General features: G+C 45.3%; 1 protein-coding gene across 3 annotated transcripts in view; it reads right to left on the reverse strand.

Annotated features, from left to right (window-relative positions):
* The window catches only part of BLNK (B cell linker), a 171,980-nt gene that overhangs the window by 33,981 nt on the left and 116,066 nt on the right, over window positions 1-21,933 (reverse strand). For all 3 annotated transcript variants that reach the window (XM_063435232.1, XM_063435234.1, XM_063435233.1), the window contains 3 exons: window positions 11,880-11,932; window positions 1,480-1,520; window positions 1,206-1,389 (listed from right to left, as the gene is read on the reverse strand). In XM_063435232.1, the coding sequence (XP_063291302.1) occupies window positions 1,206-1,389; window positions 1,480-1,520; window positions 11,880-11,932 (278 nt within the window). The remainder of the gene's footprint in view (window positions 1-1,205; window positions 1,390-1,479; window positions 1,521-11,879; window positions 11,933-21,933) is intronic.

Consider the following 21,933-nt stretch of genomic DNA (forward strand, 5'->3'; position numbering starts at 1 on the left):
CTGCTGGAACAAAGATGCTGGAGACAGCATATTCACCAGGGAAGGGGGAGCGGAGGAATCGCAAGGAGAGGTCTGGAAGCCCCCCCCCCCCACAGGCGAATCACCACCTAAGGTTGCACTTACCCTTACCTTTGGCCTTCCTGGACTGAGAGCTACTTGAGTTTTGACCCCAACGCACCGACCACACAAGTGGAGGACTACGAGACGCAAGCAATGACAAGCATCCAAGCATGGAGCCCTTCACACATTCCTGATGCCATGATACATAAATAAAAGTGAGAATTCCCAAAAGGAATGCTACGAGACAAGTGGATTAAGGATAAACTGATGGTTACTGACCTCTTCAAGCACTTACCCAAGAGTCCTGCATAACTTAGCATTATATATAAAAAGGCTTCTACTTAAGTTCTTAGTGAAATTGGGTTATCATAGACAAAACTACTGGGCAGCAGGAGGTCGAGGGTAATTCCAGCATACCACCAGTGCCATCCTAAAAATCCATACTCCAAGTAACTTGGCCTGGACTAGAAATGTAACGGGACACTATAGGCACCCAGACCACTTCAGTTCATTGAAGTGGTCTGGATGCAGTGTTCCTGTCCCTCTTGGTCTTGCAATGTAAATCATTGGAGTTTTAGAGAACATTGCAGGAATAAGACTACCACCAGTGGTTATTTACCAGACAGCCACTAGAGGCGCTTCTAGGAGTTTACCGGACTCCTGGTCACCTCAATTACGTTGGACGCCTTCTACTCTGAGCAATGCAGTGGTTCTGGGGCAAAGAGCCTGTACCTGCTTTTTCTGAGAGCAAGGTATTTACGTTGCTGGCTAATGCCAGCTCTAATGGCTGTCAATCCGACAGCCACATGATTGACTTCCTAGGTTTGTTCAGGAGAGATGATCTCAGCCAAGGAGGTGGGGTGACCGCGTTGAGACTGGCAGGCCACGGAAATAAAGGTAAGTAAATCTCATTATTTATTAATTTGAGGAGGGGGCACAATGATCTAAATAGTTGCTAGATCACAATAGTGTTAGGAATACATTCTTTTATTTGTATTGTGCTCCTTTAACCCCTTAAGGACACATGACATGTCTGACACGTCATAATTCCCTTTTATTCCAGAAGTTTGGTCCTTAAGGGGTTAAATAATTTTTTTTTTTTTTTTTTTACTACGAGTATAGCCTAAGCACCTCTAAAACAATACCTGCATATCCTCCATTTGAAGGACCGAAAAGTATAGGTGTGGGCAGAGTGTTTTCGGGTTCTGTTGGTGGAGGCTCATAATTTTCATCATCATCATCATCATCATCATCATCATCATCGTTATCTTCTGGAACTGCATAGGTCTCTGAATCAGACGGTCCATCTGGATCCTCATATTCGCTATCCTGGTAGAGAGAAAAAATAAAATAGATAAAAATAAGTAATGATCCATTGTCACGGTGAAAACCAAACCAACCAACTAGCCAAAAACTTACATCATCAAATTCCCCCTCATTATCGTCACTGTCTGCATTATCTAAATGAAAAACAAGATACATAAAGAGAAGGTTAGATGATCTTGGATATAATGCACTATAATCATTAATGGTATGTTTTCTTGGTACAGCATATATCAGAATTATTATTATTTATAAAGCGCCAACAAATTCCGTGGCACTAGGTGGCCTAACAGACAAGTATTTGCAACAGGACAAGCTGGGCAGACAGAAACAAAGGGAACTGCTCAAACAAGCTTACATTCTAGAGGGATTGGGGTAAAGTGGCACAGCAGGTAAGTGAAGGATGTATTTCATGTAAAGGGAAAAGTCGGTTGTCAAAAGATTTACAGTGAAGGGTTGGATGACCGTTGCATTAGAGGTAACCAAGGTGCGGGGAGGGAAAGTTAATAACAGTTTAATTAATATGCTTTCCTAAAAAAAATTAGTTTTTAATGATCTTTTGAAGGAACAGACTGGTTGAGAGTCTAACGGAGCAGGGAAGGGAGTTCCACAGGAACGGCGCAGGCCTAGAGAAGTCTTGAAGGTGGATGTCAGAGGTGAGAGCACGAACAGGTAATCGAATAAACTAGGCCTCCTGTCAAATGCCAACAATACATAGCTATGCAAGAATCCTGTGATCTTATTAATGGGAACAATGTAAGGGACTCTCCGAGTGTAAACAAATGCGAATGCCAATCTATGGTGTTTATTCACCAAGGAGTAACTTGGAGATTTATTTTGTTACTTACTGCAATTTGGGCCGACTGGGTGATTGGTCGAACTCCGCGCCAAAATGTAGCCGAATCACAAACCAAACTAAATGTGCAATGGCCGAGCATTTTCGTTTTGATTAGCGATTCTGAATTCTACTTGTGGTTCCAAAAAAAATAAATTATTGGCGAGAGGGCAGTCACTAAATGTTGATTTTATTCATAAATCAAATGAGAATTGACCAACAGAGGGGAGCAGTAAACAATAAATAAATAAAAGAAATCTATATTTCTAGATTATATATTCAATACATATATAATATAAAAATAAGAAATCATTTTTGTACTGCTTCTCTTTGTCCACTCACTTTTACTCATCACTGTACTGCAGAAGTAGTCCTGGAAAATTCTGCAGTGGCTATCAAAGTCACCAGACTTGAACCCTATAGAAAATTTTTGGTGGGGTTTGAAGAAGGTGGTTACAGGATGCAAACCCAGGAATATTACTGAACTGGAGGCCAATGCTCATGAGCAATGGACTAAGATTCCTCAGCAGGGCTTGATAAAGAGCCCAGTGGGCCTGGTGTTGACAATTATGATGGGCCTACTTACAAAATCTTATTGGCCAAAAACACTAAAACAGTCCTACCTCCCAAGCGTCATGTATCTGAGGGAGATGGTGCTGGAGGGAAATTCATAGGAGGCAGCTATGAGAAAACACATACCCTATGCTAATCTCACACTTTCATCTTTCAAGTAAATCCATGCCGCCCTAACAGCAGTGTCCAGTAAAGCAGGAAGTCTATGGACGGGGTAAAAGGGTGGGCCACTGACGCAAATAACATAACCAGAACTGCCGAAAGGGGTGAACATACCCATAAAGGGGGCATGTATGTGTCGCCATGTCTCCCAGTACCTTAGTGTCTGTGTCCCCATGTCTCCCAGTGTCTCCATGTCACTAGGACACTAGGGGACATTGAGAGACATTGGGACGCTGGGATACGGAGATATTAGGGAACACTGTGAGACCTGGGGACACAGACACTTGGGGACACTGGGAAACATGGAGACATGGGGACACTGGGAGACATGGGGCACTGAGACAGTGTGATACATAGGGGACACTGGAGACCTGATAAAGACCTGGGTACAGGTCAAACTGTTGCGGTGTTCAATAAACCTGCTTACAGTGAGTGCCTGTGATTTTTTTATTTTATACTAGTGGACACAGACACTTGGGGGCACTGTGAGACATGGGGATACTGGGAGACTAGGGGACACTGAGGCACTAAGGGCAATGAGACACTACAGACACTGAGAGACACCAGGGACACTGGGAGACATGGGGCACTGAGACACTGGAGACTTGATAAAGACCTGGGTACAGGTCGAAAGGTTGCGGTGTCCAATAAACCTGCTTAAATCTATCACAGTGAGTACCTGAGATTTTTTCTTTTATACTAGGGGACCCAGAGACATGGGGACACTGGGAGACTAGGGGACTTTGGAAGACTAGGAAACACCAGGGACACTGGCACACCATGGCCACTGAGAGACACCAGGGACACTGGCTGGGAGACATGGGGACACTGAAAGACTAGGGGCCACTGGGAGACAAGGGACCACTATGTCCCTAGTGACTCAGGGTCCCCATGTCTCCCAGTGTCCCAATATCTCTCAGTGCCCCCAAGTGTCTCAGTGTCACCAAGTGTCCCCAAGTCTCTCACTGTCCCCATCTCTCACAGTTTCCCCTAGTGTCTATGTCCCCAGGTCTCCCAGTGCCACCAAGTGTCCCTATGTCTCCCAGTGTCCCATAGTATCTCCCAGTGTCCCATAGTATCTCCCAGTGTCCCATAGTGTCTGTGTTCCCATGTCTCCCTGCAATCTTTCCCCCCATCCCTCACTTATCTGAGCTTTGGCTGTCTCTGCAGGCTCGGAGCTGCTGTCTGGACTCTCTGTGCAGAGCTGCTCCCCCGCGGATCAGGGAGTAGAGAGGCAGGGAGGGAGATGCTGTAACTTCTTATCCCTGCCTCTCTCCACACAGACAGCGACCCCTACTGAGACTGACATTTGTATTGCTGGTATTATTGCAATACCAGCACAGGCTAGGCAGCCTCAAATATCTGAGAAATACCTTGCAACCCTAAGAGTAGTGTGTAAAAAAAAAAAATATATATATTTTTATTAAATCAATGGCCCTATTCCACGGGCTGCAGCTCCATCAGCCTCCATCAGCCCCTCTGTTAATCCGGCCCTGTTCCTCAGGAACACTGCCAGAATGCCAGAAGCTGGTGTCTGACTATGCATCTCGTTTTCAGCATGTCATAACAGCAAAAGGGTGCTCTACTGAATACTAAAGATGCTTGCCATGAAGGGGTTGTATAATTTTCAGACTGGAGAAGTCATTATAAGTTGCATTTTCAGTTGAATTTGGAGAAACCACTTGAATCATTCGTTGTGTTGAGCGATTTAAAATTGCTTTTGTTTGATTTGTTCATTGCAAACAGCTGAAAGCTTGTCAATTTTTACAATAAACCTGCTTTTCAATGGGGGTTGAAGAATTTTGATCACAACTATATTCAAAGAAAAAAATTAATATCAGCCAGAAACTGTAAATAAGCACTGACACAATACCAGTTGATTCTAACATTCCATGTGTACATATTCTAAGTTCGCTAGCACAATGTAAAGTTTAAAAAAGTTAGAATTTATAAATGGGACCCTCTTTCTATGTTTTTTGTAGAGGACAAGTTCACATTAAAGGAAGATAAAACATTTCTTTCATATAGCCTCGGTATTATTTTTGTAATGCAATAGTAAGTTCTTTATTTACCATTTTTTTTTTTAAATTTAAATAGGTCTGCCTCCATGCTGCAGAAGTAAAAGAAACCTGGATGTACAAGGCATTTACGTCGGTTTTTATTACAGCCACAGTGACTATAATAGATACAAGTTTTTGTTTGTAAATAATAAAAATTATGACAGTTTGACTTTGAAAAGGGAGGTTTATTGAATTATTTATTTAATAACCCTTTGTAAAAAAAATAAATAAAAAAATGCATAATAGATTACTATTTTGAAAAAGTGGTGGTTTTCATAGTTTATTTTGTTTTTGAATACATTCTTTCCTCTTGTATTCATAAGTGTTCATGGTTAGATTTAAGAATATTTATAGCTCAAAGAAACATTCGTGGCCTTTCTTTCCCAACTTCCTTGTTAAAAAGGTCACAAATGTCTCACACCACCTCCCAAGTGTCTCCAAGTTTATTTAGAAGGAACAGCTACTATTTTGGGCTCAAATCCCTCTGTCCCTCTTTTCTGTCCCAATACCCCTCTTTTCAAGGAGCTCCACGTTGTTGGAGTGTCTGAGTACAACAGAGCTCCCCAGCAATAATACTCCCAGTAATGTGTCTGAGTGTGTAACAGAGCTCCCCAGCAATAATACTCCCAGTAATGTGCGAGTGTATAACAGAGCTCCCCAGCAATAATACTCCCAGTAATGTGCGAGTGTATAACAGAGCTCCACAGCAATAATACTCCCAGTAATGTGTCTGAGTGTATAACAGAGCTCCCCAGCAATAATACTCCCAGTAATGTGTGAGTGTATAACAGAGCTCCACAGCAATAATACTCACAGTAATGTGTCTGAGTGTATAACAGAGCTCCGCAGCAATAATACTCCCAGTAATGTGTCTGAGTGTATAACAGAGCTGCACAGCAATAATACTCCCAGTAATGTGTCTGAGTGTATAACAGAGCTCCACAGCAATAATACTCCCAGTAATGTGTCTGAGTGTATAACAGAGCTCCACAGCAATAATACTCCCAGTAATGTGTCTGAGTGTATAACAGAGCTCCCCAGCAATAATACTCCCATTAATGTGTCTGAGTGTATAACAGAGCTCCACAGTAATAATACTCCCAGTAATGTGTCTGAGTGTATAACAGAGCTCCACAGCAATAACACTCCCAGTAAAGGCCCTGGGGAGTCAGCACAGCTAAACGGACAAGGGCACATGTATGAGTGTGGGGATGGTGCTAGTAATTGGCTATATGTGTTTAGGGGAGTGGTTATGGGTTTGTAGTGGGGCAGGGATCATCTTTCCTCAGTGCCTTTTGGGATTCTGCGCTCCTGTTTGTCCTGGGCCTGGTGACTTTTCCTGCTTGAGGGATGGCTGTGGATTCACTCCTGCTGCCCTCAGAGCTGCTGCTGCCCTGGATGGCGGTAGGCACCTTCAGGAGCAATGTGCTCCACTCCAACCTGTGGCCGCCGGTGTGGGATCACCCCCCGCGGTCAGACCTCTCCTGGGGCCTCCCACGCGGCTACAGCCCTGATCCCCCCCCTTTGGGCCCGGTATGGGAGCTGGAGCCCAGGCCCAAGGCACTACCAGGCCGCGTGTTAGCTCCATCTGCTCCATCTGACACGCGGCCTGCATCATCTGCCACCCCCCGGCCGTGGACAGCGGGCCAAGGGGGCCAGAAGACCTGCTGAGCATCCTGGGGGGTCTGGGAGGCCTTCCCAGCCCCCACGTGGTCGGCGCACGGCAGATCCAGAGCCTGGCCGGTGGTGGTGAGTGGGCCCCTCAGGGCCATGCGGGGCACGGCTGTGCTACTGCTGGGTGGTGGAGGGGGGTCCTCCCCGGGCTCTGATGCCTTTTCTGGGGGTGAGGGTCGGCCTCCTCCCCCTCCCTGCGGTGCCATCCCTTGTTCCCTCTCCCTCTGGAGTCCCCCCCCCGCCTTGGTGTTTACCTCCTCCCCCCCCTTTTGCTGCTGGTCTGTGTCCCTCTCCTCTCTCTCTGTCTCCCTCCCTCCTCCTCCCCTGTTCCTGCTGTGCGGGGTGTCCCTCCTCTCCCTACTCCCCCTCCTGGCTCTCTCTGTCTCCCTCCCTCCTCCTCACCTGTTCCTGCTGTGCTGGGTGTCCCTCCTCTCCCTGCTCCCCCTCCTGGCTCTCTCTGTCTCCCTCCCTCCTCCTCACCTGTTCCTGCTGTGCTGGGTGTCCCTCCTCTCCCTGCTCCCCCTCCTGGCTCTCTCTGTCTCCCTCCCTCCTCCTCCCCTGTCCCTGCTGTGCTGGGTGTCCCTCCTCTCTCTAAGCCCTCTCCTGGCTCTCTCTCTGTCTCCCTCCCTCCTCCTCCCCTGTTCCTGCTGTGCTGGGTGTCCCTCCTCTCCCTGCTCCCTCTCCTGGCTCTCTCTGTCTCCCCCTGTCCCTTCTGTCCCTATTCTTGGTCCCTATGTCCCCCCTCTGGGTACTCACCTCGGCTGCCCTCTGCGGGGTGTGAGCTCCTCTCCACGGCTCTTCACACAGGATCTGGCTGCAGTTCCTGGAACCGTCCAGCAGATGGCGCCTGGTGCTGCTGCAAGGCTGAGCAGTGCTGAAAATGAAATTAACTCTGTCCTGCCTGGATCATCTTCATTTCCTTTGCCGCGGGAGGTTCCTCGGGCATCGGCTGGTGAGTTCACTAATGTTTCTTCTTTTCAGTCCGGAGGTTCCTCGCTGGGGGGTTTCTGTCAGGGCTTAGGGGTTTTCTTGATCGGTCAAAAAAAAAAAAAAATTAAAGAAATTCAAATAAATAAATAAAGGGAGCAGGGTGCGCAAGCAGCTAGGGTCCCCCCCATTAAATGGTCAGCTTCGGTTAGTGTGGTCCCAGGCGCTGCAGCCACAGGGGTTTTTGACTGGTTCTAGGATCACGGGGTTACCTTCTCCCGGAGTGGGCAGGCATGCTGGCACCCCTGCTACGGCGTCAGGTGCCACAGCACCTGCTGTTGCTGGGGGGTCCCTAGCATTAGGTGACCCCCCCGGGTGTTGCTGCCATTTCGTGTGCGTCCGCCTATGTATTGGTCAGGGCCCTTGGGCTTGCACCTTCAACAGGAGATTCGTGAAAAACTTTGGAGGGGAGACTTTGTTGAGATTTTCCCCTCCTTCCCATGGAGGAGGCTCCTCCTTTAATGGAAAAGGACAGGTAGGAATCCAAAAAAACAAAACAAAAAAAAACAAGGAGAAATACCAGTACCGAAAGATCCCTAAAACTTGCGCGAATTGGATTTGCGCGTTTGCAATCCTGGCCACTGTAATTGGGGAAAGGGCTCCGCAGAAGTGCTCCGCATTATTCTGCTACCAGGATACCATTTGGAACGCTTGTCGTACCTATGGCGGTCTGGGGTGGTGGAAATATGACGAGCATTTCCATCAACGGTTGGCGGTGCGCACCTCAATTTCGTGGGAACAGGTTGACATTGGCCTCTGGCTCTCCACTGTGACCTGCCCGGCCACACAGCAGGGTGGGTTCTCGTCCTCTCTCAGAATCAGTTGTTGAAATTCAACGACAGTCCCTGCAAATGGGGGGCATCTTACAGTTTCCAGCACGAATGTTCCACTTGTCCCACTGCTTCAAGCGGGGTAAAGTTGGCGAGATAGGGGATTTGGGATCAGAGGGCGATGGCGCCAGGGGTCATGAGCGCGATACGCCCTTGGCTCACCAGTTTATAGTAATCGTCAGGTGGCGGGCGTCCTACTGGATGGGTTGAGCATGGGTTTTGGACAAATACCGTCTGATTCTCCGTTTATCGTACCCCCGAGTGGGGGGGGGGGAACTCTCCTGGGTATCTTATGCATCCTTTGACGTGGCGGTTGACATGTTCAGGGCCATGGGCCCTGGGGCCTTGTTGGCCAAGGCTGCTGTGGATTCGGCCTTCCGTCTACTGTCGGTGCACCCGGAATGTCACCATCTTCTGGGCTGTGTTTTGTAGGCATGTATTACATGGATATGTGCCTCCCTGTGGGTAGTTCCATATTCTGTTGTTACTTTGCATGCTTCAGCATGTTCTTGGACTGGGTAGTGAGGGAGGAGACTGGCATAGACTCCTTGCTACACTACCTCGCTGATTTCATTTGTGTGGGTCCTGCCAATTCGACAGCCTGTGCGCTGCTGCAACGGGTTCTGGGTGAGGTGTTCCATTAGTTTGGGATCCCGTTGGCACACAGCGAGACGGTGAGCCCGGTCACTTGTCTCAGCTTTCTGGGCATTGAGATTTACCCTTTAGCGGGGGACTGTCGCTTGCCTTTGAATGTGATTCAAGGCTGGCGGCGCGAGGGGGCCTTGGCCATGGGGCGGCACGAGATTCAGCTGCACTGCCTGCAGTCGCACCTGGGTGAGCTGAATTTTGCCTGTCGGATCATGCCCGTGGGGCGGGTCTTTAACCGGCGTCTGGCTGTGTCGGTAGCTGGGTTCTCCGGGCCTCGCCATTTCATTCGACTCAGCCGGCCGCTGCGGGAGATTTTGGCGGTTTGGGACTCCTTCTTAGCTGCATATCATGGCCGGTCCTCCTGGCAAAGGCCCGAGGTTTCTAACGTCGACCTCCACCTATTTACGGACGCGGCTGGCGCGGTGGGGTTTGGGGCCATTCTGGGCTCACAAAGAATGTGGCCTTTTTGGAGCGTTTCCCCATTTTGGTGGTGGGGGAGGTCTGGCGGTCACATTTTAAGGTTCTAAGGGTAGTGTTTCAATGTGACAATTTAGGGGTTGTTCAAGCCATTACTCGGCTCACAGCCTCCTTCCCTCCAGTGGTTCACTTGCTTAAGGGGCAATCGCCTCACAGGCGGATCTGGAGGGGACGCCTTGCCGGCGGACTCATGGTCGCTCAGTCTGGCAGAGTGACGGAATGGGTCCGTGGATCAGTTTCCACGGCCACCTGGACGTTATGCTCCTGGGGGCCGTGCATGTTGGGGTATTGGTGATTCCTAGTAGGCCATGCGGTGGTGGGGTATTGTTTGCCACCATTCGGCGCCCTGCGGGTCATATCACTATAGGTATTTGACAATCCAGGTTGGATGTTTTTCAAGAAGGGTATGGCGGTTCGGCTGTTGCACTTTTCCTTTGTAGAGAACTGTGAGCTGTGCCCAGTATGCACGGGCCCTCTTTTGGGTTATGCGGATGGGATTTTTTCTTTCCCATTCCCAATTTTTGGGGTCTTTCGCTCAAGTCTGATGGTTCTGGGGATTGTCAGCAAGGAATCTTGTGGCATTCCTTTCGGTTTAGCGCTGCCTTGGAGGCTTTTAGGATGGGTATGTCAGCGCACGTGGCGCAAAGAACCGGGAGGGGGTATGGTGAGATGTCTCGGTGAAGTAATGCTGGTTTCGTGGAATTTGTTCAAGCCTTGGGGGGGGGGGGGGGGTTCGGGTTCAATTCTTAGCGGCGGTGGCTCATCCATTCATTCCTTTGAGGTAGATAATTAAGTACCGCTTCCTTGGGGACAAGTAACAATTCCCAGGGTGCACTTGGAACACAGATAATATCTGGATGTCCTTTTCCTTGTTATACTCCCAGGTGGGATGCGGGTGTCCGTCCGGGAGGTGAGCTATTGGGTTGTGCGCCTTCTGGAGCGGAGGTTCATTGGTTTGGTACCAGAGGTATGAAATGTGTTCGGCTCCTCCCGGAGCAGGTTCAGCTGTCCCACCTGTCCCTAATGTTCGGGTTATCCACCTGGCGGGAATTGAGCTTGGGATGATACCAAGGTGGTGTTTGGCATCTGCCCCTAAAAGGTTATTGGTGCGTGTTTTAGTTGTTTCGTGATGCGTGGTGTTGGGTTCAATGTATGACCCTGTGTGTTAAGTTATATATGTTAAGTTATGGTTATTTATGTTTAACGTTTTGGTTTCGGAAAAGAAGAGAGATTATGGTTATAGAGATTATTATAATAAGTTCTGGATGTGTTATACAGGACTTGTCGTATGTTATAACAACCGCAGTTAAAAATAAATAAATAATAATAATAATAATAAATAAAGATAAGGTCATTTCCCGTATCTTTTGGCAGCGGGCCCATAATCAGTGCACGGTACGCTGCCGTATGAAGCAAAATTGGAGGGCCTTTTGAGGTGTTTGAAGGTAAGGGGATTTTGGTTTGCCACAGGGTGTTTTCGCGCATGTGGCAGCTACTGTGTTTCTGGGTGATGAAGGTCGGGCTAGACCTTTTTTCGTCATGCCATGCAGGAAGTGGTGGAACAGGCCTGGTTGGTTTTGGTGGGGCTCCCCGCTGATTTTAGGTTTAAAACAGCGGGGTTTGTGGCGGGGAGCGTGTCCTTGCCAACAGGGTTGGGGACCAGATGGAATGTCAGGAGATGGACAAGGTGGGTCTCAACCTCCCCTGCTCTGTAAGGTAAACTTTTAAGTTACCGAATAGGACGTGCCCACCGAGCAAAAGCCGGCTGGTGGTAGAGCATTTAAGATGATGGGAATTTTTGGTTTGGACGAGGGGGGAGTGTATAACAGAGCTGCACAGCAATAATAATCCCAGTAATGTGTCTCAGTGTATAACAGAGCTCCCCAGCAATAATACTCCCAGTAATGTGTCTGTGTGTATAACAGAGCTCCCCAGCAATAATACTCCCAGTAATGTGTCTTTCAACTACAATAACTGTGTTTAGAAATCAGTCTGTGAAAGTAAGAGACATTTTTCTTGTTCTAAATGACATTTTAGTTGCATACATTATTAGTGAGTCACCTAAACATTTCTTATAACAGCTTCTGCTTATGTGATTGGCTCTTGTTTGGAACTCTGTCTTCTTGTGCCTTACAGTAAGTAACGGACACAATCAACAGGTGATAATTCACTCACACACACACACTACCTGCAATCACTAACCTCATTCGTCACCAGCAATATAGGCTTATAGTTGTACTACATGCTTACCTGCAAAATAGTCTCTTTGTGGAACGCTTGGAGGATTCTTATTACTTGTAAGGCTGTAAAACAGACACAATTTATTATTATAAAATATTATGTTATGATGAAACCAATGCTAACAAAATGCTAACATTTTACAAACACAACAGTGGAATTATGCAATGACTGACCATCCTCTCTTGTTTGCTGCACACTATGCTGTAGGTAGCTAATACATAATTAGTTTAGGAAAATGTATCTTCATTTAGGAGAACCCATACTTCGGCAAACGTGTGACACGATCATGCTAAGTCACGCTAAGTCACTCCTACTGACAACAGAGAGCAATGGTGCATTGTGGGTAAATGTTGGCTCGGTATTTATTTACCAATACTCCCTACAGAAGGGGACAAAAAGTAAGAATTCCTTAAACATTAAATATACACCTTTATTAATGATTAGACATACAGTATCTCACAAAAGTGAGTTCTACCAAGTATTGATTAGTCTCTTTTCCATATCTGGGGAAGCTTTATTGGACATGAGTATTACTTTGAAGCTTTACTTAAACTAGATAGTAGATACACTCCCATTTACTACGGCTATTTGAACAGTATGTCTTGTGGAGATTTGGTCTGCTTGTTCTGGGTATTCATTTGTTGTTCTCCTACATATGCATGTCTAATCATTAATAAAGGTGTATTTTTAATGTTTGAGTAAGGTCTCCCCCAGGGCCGGACTGGGAGAAAAATTCGGCCCGGGCATTTTTTTATCACAGCGGCCCACTAAGAAGGGGGCGGGGCAGAGAGGGTGTGTTTCGTCATCGTTAATGACAAACACGCCCCCTCTCAAAGTGAGCATGTTGGTTCAATGCTCTTCCAGGGCAGACCATGCGCAGAACTCTGCTAAAGAGCTCTAGCATGAGAAAAAATGCCCTGTATTTGTTCTGCACAGTGCAAGCAAATTTAATAACATGCTTGCACTGTGTATCCTTGCAACTTGTCTCTGGTGTCTCTATAAATGGGATACCAGGAGACAAAAGGAAAGAGTATTGTGCGTGTGTTTGGAACCTGCTTGTGGGATTGCGTGTGTGTAGAGTGAGCTGATTGTGGTGTGGTATTGTGTAATAAGGTCGGTTTTAGTCGTGTTGTGTTTTTGGTGTAATTTAGTGCATATGTGGCTAGGGGCTGTAGAGAATGTGTGTATAGGGGATGTAGTAAGTGTGTGCATACAGGCTATAGTGTGTGTGTGTGTGTGTGTGTGTGTGTGTATATATAGGTGGTGTAGTGTTTGTAGGGATTGTAGAGAGTGTGTGTTTAGGGGTGTATTATGTGTTTGTTTACAATGAATCTAGTGTGTTTATAAGGGATCCAGAATGTGTATTTTAAGAATGTAGTGTGTGTGTGTAGGTGGTGCAGTGTGTGTGTGTATACAGGAGTCTAGTGTGTGTGTTTGAAGGACCCAAAATGTGTAGGAGATCTAGTGAGTGTGTGTATATAACGGATTCAGAGTGTATAAAGGGATCTAGTGTGTGTCTGGAACGTAATGTATTTAGGAGTGCAGTATGTGCGTGAGGGGTGCTGTTGTGTGTGTATATATATATATATTTATTATAAATATGTTCGGAAGTATTGTGTGTGTGTGTTTGGTGCAGTGTGTATGTGTGAGGGGTGCAGTGGGTGTCTGTGAGGGATGTAGTGTGGATGTGAAGGGTGCACTATGTGTGTGTGATGGATGCTGTGTGTGTGGCTGCTGTGTGGTGTGAGGGTGCTGTTTATTATGTGTGTGAGGGTGCTGTGTGTGATGGTGCTGTGTGTGATGGGTGTGAGAGTGCTATGTGTGAGAGTGCTGTGTGTGATGGGTATGAGAGTGCTGTGTTGTGTGTGATGGGGGTGAGAGTGCTGTGTGTGAGAGTGCTGTGTTGTGTGAAAGTGCTGTGTGTGATGGGTGTGAGAGGGCTGTGTGTGATGTGTGTGAGTGCTGTGTTGTGTGAAAGTGCTGTGTGCTATGTGTGTGAGTGCTGTGTTGTGTGAAAGTGTTGTTTGTGATGTGTGTGAGAGTGATGGGTGTGAGAGTGCTGTGTTGTGTGAAAGTGCTGTGTGTGATGGGTGTGAGAGGGCTGTGTGTGAGAGGGGTGTGTGTGAGATTACTGTGTGTGCTGTGTGTGATGGGTGTGAGAGTGCTGTGTGTTAAAGGGCTGTGTGTGCTGTGTGTGCTGGGTGTGAGAGTGCTGTGTGTGCTGGGTGTGAGAGTGCTGTGTGTTAAAGGGCTGTGTGTGCTGTGTGTGATGGGTGTGAGAGTGCTGTGTGTGATGGGTGTGAGAGTGCTGTGTGTTAAAGGGCTGTGTGTGCTGTGTGTGAGAGTGCTGTGTGTGCTGTGTGTGAGAGTGCTGTGTGTTAAAGGGCTGTGTGTGATGGGTGTCAGAGTGCTGTGTGTTAAAGGGCTGTGTGTGATGGGTGTCAGAGTGCTGTGTGTTAAAGGGATGTGTGTGCGAGTGCTGTGTGTTAAAGGGCTGTGTGTGATGAGTGTGAGAGTGCTGTGTGTTAAAGGGCTGTGTGTGATGGGTGTGAGAGTGCTGTGTGTTAAAGGGCTGTGTGTGCTGTGTGTGAGAGTGCTGTGTGTTAAAGGGCTGTGTGTGCTGTGTGAAAAAAAAGTAGGCATTATGTCCCCCCCCCCCTTCTTACCTTTAGCCTGGAAGGGGGGACCGGCAAACTGGTACCTGGGAGAGAGGGGGACCGGCAGAATCACAGAATCCCTGGTGGTCCAGTGGGTGAGTGAACTCTAGCCTGCGGCCTACGGGCTAGAGTTCACTCTCGCAAGATCCGGTTGTTGCCATGGCAACGCACCAGATCTCTCGAGAGGAACCCGGCGGAGCTGCAAGATAGAGCTCCGCCGGGTCCTCTCTCTCCCTCCCACTCTCCCCAGCCGCATGTGCCGCAGGTCTGTCCAAGTGGGCCGGTAAGGGAGAGCTTTGATCTCCCCACCGGCCCTTCATTGAAAACAGCGGGGCCGGCGCTCGGATAGTGCCGGCCCTGCATAGACCGGCAGGGGAGATCCTGTGATCTCCCCTGCCGGCCTCGGCCCCACGGCCAACGCGGCCCACCGGGCATTTGCCCGGTGTGCCCGATGGCCAGTCCGGGCCTGGTCTCCCCTATCTGTTGCTTCCTTCTGTAGGAAAGATGAGTAGTTTACCTAGCTTGATTATATAATCTTTGGATTACCCCTATTTCTGTACTTACCATACGACCAGTTTTGGGACTCTTTCTTTTAGAGACCATCTTTAAATTTACTTGTTTATTAACCTCTTTGACTCTTACTATGCTGCCATTTCACAACTAAACATTCTACTGCTGTGTGATTGCAAATATTTTAAATAAGAAAAAACAAAACATTTTGTATCTGAATATGCGCTTTAACTGTACACTGCTTTGAACTGGTATATTAATACTATTATCATAGTAAGCAGCAGTCCATGTTGAGTGGTTACTAAAAAGCAAATGAAATAAGGGTAAAGGCACCGGTGAGGTACTGAACACAGAATTAACTACAGTTTATCCAAAGAACAAGACATTTGGAACATGCATGTAAGCATCTGTTTAGAAGAAGAAGAAGAGAAAAAAAAGGCATCCCAAAATAAATCATGCAAGTCATTCAAATTTATAAATGCAGTAAAACATCTCATTTAATCATTTAATGTACAATAACAGGTATGTTAACAAGACATGCAAATGAAGGCAATGTAAACGACACAATGTGGGTTAATATTTAGTTTACGTTCCATCCTTGATTGGCCCCCGTGTTGATAAAGTTAAAATTTTATTGGCAATTATGTAATCAGGGTCTAAGTTTTGGAAATATACAAGTTGCACAAATGTTGGATGTTGTAAAATTACTGAACATACTCTGTAATCCACGTACATGTAGGCAACTTGCCTCTTTTACTATAACATTTTTTGGATGACTAGCTGCAGGCATGGGCTCGCATGTGATTGAATTAACCACCAGTTAACAGGGACCTATTGTCCTCTGGAGTTCTGAATCTCTTCTGTCTATTTATCTAGGGATTCTCTTAGCACCAAAATAACTTTAGCTTAAAGAAGCAGTTTTGGTGTATAGAACATGGCCCTGCAGTCTCACTGCTCAATTCTCTGCCATTTAGAAGTTAATCACTTTGTTTATGCAGTCCTAGCCATGCCTCACTAACTCCGAATCACACAAATGGTGTGATCTTTTCACAGCGGTCTCAGTGCAGCTCGGCCCAGAGTTCGGCCTGACAGTCTCATGGTGGGTGTCCTGCTTGTGAGGAAAGGCAAGGAGATGAAAAGATGTCCATGCTGGCCCAGTGCCTCTTCACTGCAGTAAGGGAGTGTGGAGTTTGCACCTCAAGTGCAGGTTCGTACGGATGCTCCCTTGAGGTCTCAGAGCTTCATTATGACCAAGAGCAAAACCAGATGGAGCTATGACGGATCTGCAGGTGCAAACCCCACCCCCCCGAAGGATGTTCTTGATTTAGCTATTTTGGTCAATATTTTGCAAATTCATCTTGGCCTAGATATTGCAATTCCCTCACTAATTTACCACTTTTAGTGATAAAGCACTCTGTTATACCAGCCTACCCATATAGAGCAGATCTATGGTATTAAAACTAATGGATTCCTAGACATCTATATTTTTATTCTAAAAAAGCTTTAAGGCCGGGGATCTGCAACATGTTGGTGGCATGGAACTTCTGGTGGAATTAGAAGTGCCTCATGACCTTGCTAGGTTTGTTTTTACAGTGTCCTTCCCCCTCCCTCCCCCCCAATTTTCAAAATGGTATATGCTAACTGGCGGTCAGTATCAATTGAGGAAGTTGTTATAGTTAGTATTGTACAGATGGGATAAAGTTTGTATTTGTTGCCATCTTACAGCTGATATTTAGCAACCACTTTGGAAGCAAGCCCTCAGCTTTTATTGCATAATTAAACTTGTCCTAGCAGCTATTTTAGGAAACAAAATATCTTATTTTGCTATTTCTATCTTGATTTCCCTTTTTATTGCACCAAACATTAACATGACAAACATCCCCTGCATAGAAAACTGCCAAAAATAGACTAAAGAATGGTATGCAAATTGACATTCTTGATAAATTATGAAGCTACTGGAGCTATGGAGTTTAAAATAATTATATTATATTGCTTTCAGCATTCTGAATTGCCATCATAAAATCACTTACAAACAACTTCTAACTGCCCATATATTTGGTTCAAAAAGACAACAATCTAAAACTCTAATGGCTTCCATGCCTGATTCACATCCCTTGTCCTCACTCTTTGTTGTAAGTTTAGGAATATCAGACTGCATGAAAGAGAAGGAGTATTTAAGAGGGAGCGTTGATTAATTAATTTGCTTAATATGGCTGCCATACAAGGTGCACACAAGATGATGTGTACACAGTTTACAGGAATACTCCAAGCACCAAAAGGATTACATAGTGCTTTAGTGGTTAGAGTGCCAGGAGGGCCATTTTATGTAGTCAAACCATTTAAGAATACCTGGGGATTGCAAGGAGCCGCTCCCTGCCTTCATTATAGCTTAGTGAGAGCTGGAAGCAACTGCTCTGGAGCTCTGTACTGGTTATGGTGTAGAACTTAAAATGGGCGTAGGACGTGGTTTCCAAAAGGTTACCTCTTAATATGGGTTGGACGTGTCCAAGTCCAGATGTGAGGTACAAGAAGCATTAAATAAGAATGGCAATGCCAAATTCCCGTGGGACTTCCAGATCTAGACAGACAAGTATTGACCAACTAACTCGACATTGAACTGAAGACCGCAGTGATGATGGATTTGGCAATGGACAAATACCAATGACTAAAAAAGAAGCTAGAGAGGATGTAGAAATTGAAGGCAGTAGTGGTACCAGTTGTGATATGAGCAATCGGGTCTCTAAACCTCAATTTGGGAGCGTGGCTTCATCATATTCACTTGTTGTGTAGATTAACAATTAGAATTTATGCTTTTTAAAAAGTTACCCCAACTAGGCCTCTCGGAAAATGCACACAGTCACTGTAATAATATAGGAGTGTCTTGTTAATTAGGTTTCTAAAAGCATTCATTCACAATAGCAGTGAGGCCAACTCACAATGTATCCGGAGTCAGAGTCACATGATTCTGATGAATCTTCTTAAACTCTGCAAAGTTCATGTGAAATTTTGAGTATATATATATACACATAATAACAAGTGACAAAAAGAAGAGGGAAATGTGCCACGTTTACGGTCAAAATACGTGGCATTATTTGGTCATGGGAAGGAGAGAAAGTAATAGAAGAAAATAACCGAGAACTCTGCCCTAGCAGAGTAAGCAAAAAGGAGGAGGAGATCCAAATTCAAACCCTGGGGTCAATACGTCTCCATCCAAGATTACCAGATTTTCAATGTTCTCAGTAGTTTCATGTAGAACAGTGGTCAACATTTCCATTTCAATTGGATATTATAGCTTAGTTCTTAGTATTTATCTGTGGTATCTTCAGTTGGAGGGGCCACCTTCCAGGATGGAGCAATGCACATTTTCGAGGCTGTGCACACTCTGAATATAAGTCTTTGTGCAGAACATGCAAAGAGACCTGTATATAATCCCTGTTAAGAATTGCCACCAAGACACCACAAGAACCTCCCAAAAAGATTGTCCCATAAGAGTTTGACTTGATGGCAAATTCACCAGGAATGCAAATAGGTGTCATCCTTCCAGCAACTCCAAAAGCAGTAATTGCAGACAATCTTGAGGGGTGAATATACAAATGTATACACCTTGTACCAAGGTGGAGGAGGTGATATGGATCGTGTGATCATAAATGTCAGTCTAGTCTACCCAGTCAAACTTCTCCCGTAATGCAGATTCCCATTTGCATGGCTGGTCTGGATATTAGACAAAAAATTAGAATATAAGAGAGTGCTGAAGTTTGCACGTATATTCATGGTTCTACCATGAGGTTAGCTTGCCCTCATGGTAGAACCTTAAAAAGGAACTGCAATATAAAGAATCTGGATAGCCCAGAAGAGTTTGAATCTGGGTACCATGCTGTTCCAACAGGTGTGCATGCAACACCCTCTGGCCAAGAGGTGCTGAATCTCCATGATCCCCTTCCAAATCCACCATGCAAAAGTCAAAGGGTGACAACCCATTGGGAATGAAGACTTATAGCTTAAACACCTGGGTTTACAACTGTCTGAGTAGAGGACACCCATGATCCTATATCTCTTCCACAGTTGCAGAGAATGCTGAAGGGATGGAATAGAATGAGACACTGGGAGATTAGCACTAGGATGCCACATAACAAGAGACAGGGAACCAGTCCTATTCATTCCATCTTCCAAGGCCACCCAATATGCCCTACCTGGTCAAGTAAATTTGTGCCATCATTGCAAATTGAGACACTTTATAATAGCCACACTAGATGTGGAATGGATAGTAACCCCCAATCCCTAAGTTTATGTAGAAGATATTTCTGGAATCTACCACTTCTACTTTCCCAGAAAGACTAAATTTCTGCTTGGAGCCCCGCAAACTCTTGTGATGTAGGTAGTAAGGCGATGGAACAAAACAGATACAATATTTTGGAAAGTAGCTTAATTTTCACCACAAAAAAAGAGATCACAAGAGGAGTCAGGAGGTGTTCAAGATTTGCAATCATGGGTTCATAGTTAGCAACCATCATATACTATCACGTTGTAATGCAAATGCCTAACGAAGTAAGAGTTTTTGCCTGCCACTGAAAGGAAGAGCTTGCGTGCATTGCATTTAAGCCTGTGGCAAGGTTAGATTAGGTGTCCCACAGTTAGAATGGTTGATTTAAACTCCAGAGTGGGCCCCAAACTCTTGTAACATGGCAGACAAGCTGGGCAATGAAATTGTTGAGATGGTCAGGGAGAGACAAATATCTTCAAAAAAGTTCAGTTTGTACTCCTACTTATAGTAGCTTCTATTGCAATCTCTCCGCCCAAACAGACCTGGGAACTCTGTACCTCCATCAACCCAACTTTTCCTTTGTGACCTTTGTTGGCCTAGCCCAATTATTTCTCGTACCTGCTCACTCAATATTCACGGTATTATGGACAGGACACAATGTAGGCATGATAGATCTGTGCCACCAGAGATCATAAAATGCATTATACCTTCCACTAGGCCACCAGTGATTGTACACCTGATTGTTCCTTTCCACCTAGCCACATCCACAAGGAGATTAAAATTAGAACTTTCAGGAGTCCAATAAATCATGTTGTGCCCCTATGAAAAGACTTGGTAGTCCATGATGATTTAAGGCCAATTACTAGAAGGATGGTCACAACATTTCTGGCAAATAAAACAAAGTAAATCTTGCTTCATTTCCTAGTCAACCCAAAATGGATACATTTTGCCATGTAAATACGCAACATTTCTCGATTTCATGTATACAAAGCAAAACACTGATATGTATCCGCGTGGATGGTATTTTAGAAACATGTTATGAACAAACAATGAAAGCAGACCAACAGGGAATGAGCAGGGTTTTTGTGAATATGCCGATACATGCAAAATTCAGACAATTTAATTATTCATACCGATCCCAAGTGTCTTTCCCAGTTTTGCGAAACATTGCCACATGATCATTGGGAAACCTAAACAATTAATGGAAGAAAGTACCGACGTGGACACATTCAGTAAGATTGATCAACGTTAGAGAAAACTGGAGCAAAAGGAATGACAAAATCAAACAATTTTACACAGCAGTGATTTTCAGTTTTGTAAAAAGATTTATAGCCAGGAGTATATAAATATAGGATATCTTGTTTAAAACATCCTAACCTGGTTTATCCTAACCTGGTTATAGCCAGGGGTGTATAAATATAGGATATTTTGTTTAAAACATCCTAACCTGGTTATAGCCAGGGGTGTATAAATATAGGATATCTTGTTTAAAGGACCACTCTAGTGCCAGGAAAACATACTCGTTTTCCTGGCACTATAGTGCCCTTAGGGTGCCCCCACCCTCAGGGTCCCCCTCCCACCCGGCTCTGGAAAGGGGAAAAGGGGTAAAACTTACCTTTTTCCAGCGCTGGGCGGGGAGATCTCTGCCTCCGATCCTCCTCCGTTCTGCCCCGTCGGCTGAATGCGCACGCGCGTCAAGAGCTGCGCGCGCATTCAGCCGGTCGCATAGGAAAGCATTATCAATGCTTTCCTATGGACGCTTGCGTGCTCTCACTATGATTTTCACAGTGAGAATCACGCAAGCGCCTCTAGCGGCTGTCAATGAGACAGCCACTAGAAGATTTGGGGGAAGGCTTAACCCATTAATAAACATAGCAGTTTCTCTGAAACTGCTATGTTTATAAAAAAAATGGGATAACCCTAGCTGGACCTGGCACCCAGACCACTTCATTAAGCTGAAGTGGTCTGGGTGCCTAGAGTGGTCCTTTAAAACATCCTAACCTGGTTCTAGAGACGAGGCCTCTAACCCCAAACCAAAAGCAGTTTATTTGACAACTTTTACCAGGATTCTTTGCCAATTATAGTTCCATGGTTGTGCCCCGCTCCCCCTAAGAAAACATTAGTATATGGCTTATATAAGAATAACATATAATAAGAATTCGATATGAAAACAAGTTTTTCAAAACCAAACCTTCATATATGGAATCTCTGTAGATAAGGTTCAGATATACAAAACAATGCCATTTCTCAAGCGATCACATAAAAACGACCCATGCCAAATGACCCATCAAATTTGCTAAAGGTCTTTCAAAAAGCAGACTATATTCTCGATTTAGTTCTTTCGGGCATCAGTGTCTTTATCTCAAGATTCTGTCACATCTTTCTATGTATTAATCTCTGCCACCTGGGCTGGAAAGTTATGCCATATATTCACAAATAATTATGGAAAATTAAATATTAGTTCCCAACATTTACACATTTTTTTATTTTTACAGTTTCAGCTTTGTTCCCTCTGTTTAAACTACCCAGTTTAATATATAGACAGTACTTTGCTAAATTCCATGAAGTGTCACTAAATGCATACTTTTAACCAAAACGCCCCAATTTCAGATGGGTATCCCGATTTAAATACAGA

This window comes from Pelobates fuscus, chromosome 10 (genome assembly GCF_036172605.1).
Source record: "Pelobates fuscus isolate aPelFus1 chromosome 10, aPelFus1.pri, whole genome shotgun sequence".
NCBI lineage: Eukaryota > Metazoa > Chordata > Amphibia > Anura > Pelobatidae > Pelobates > Pelobates fuscus.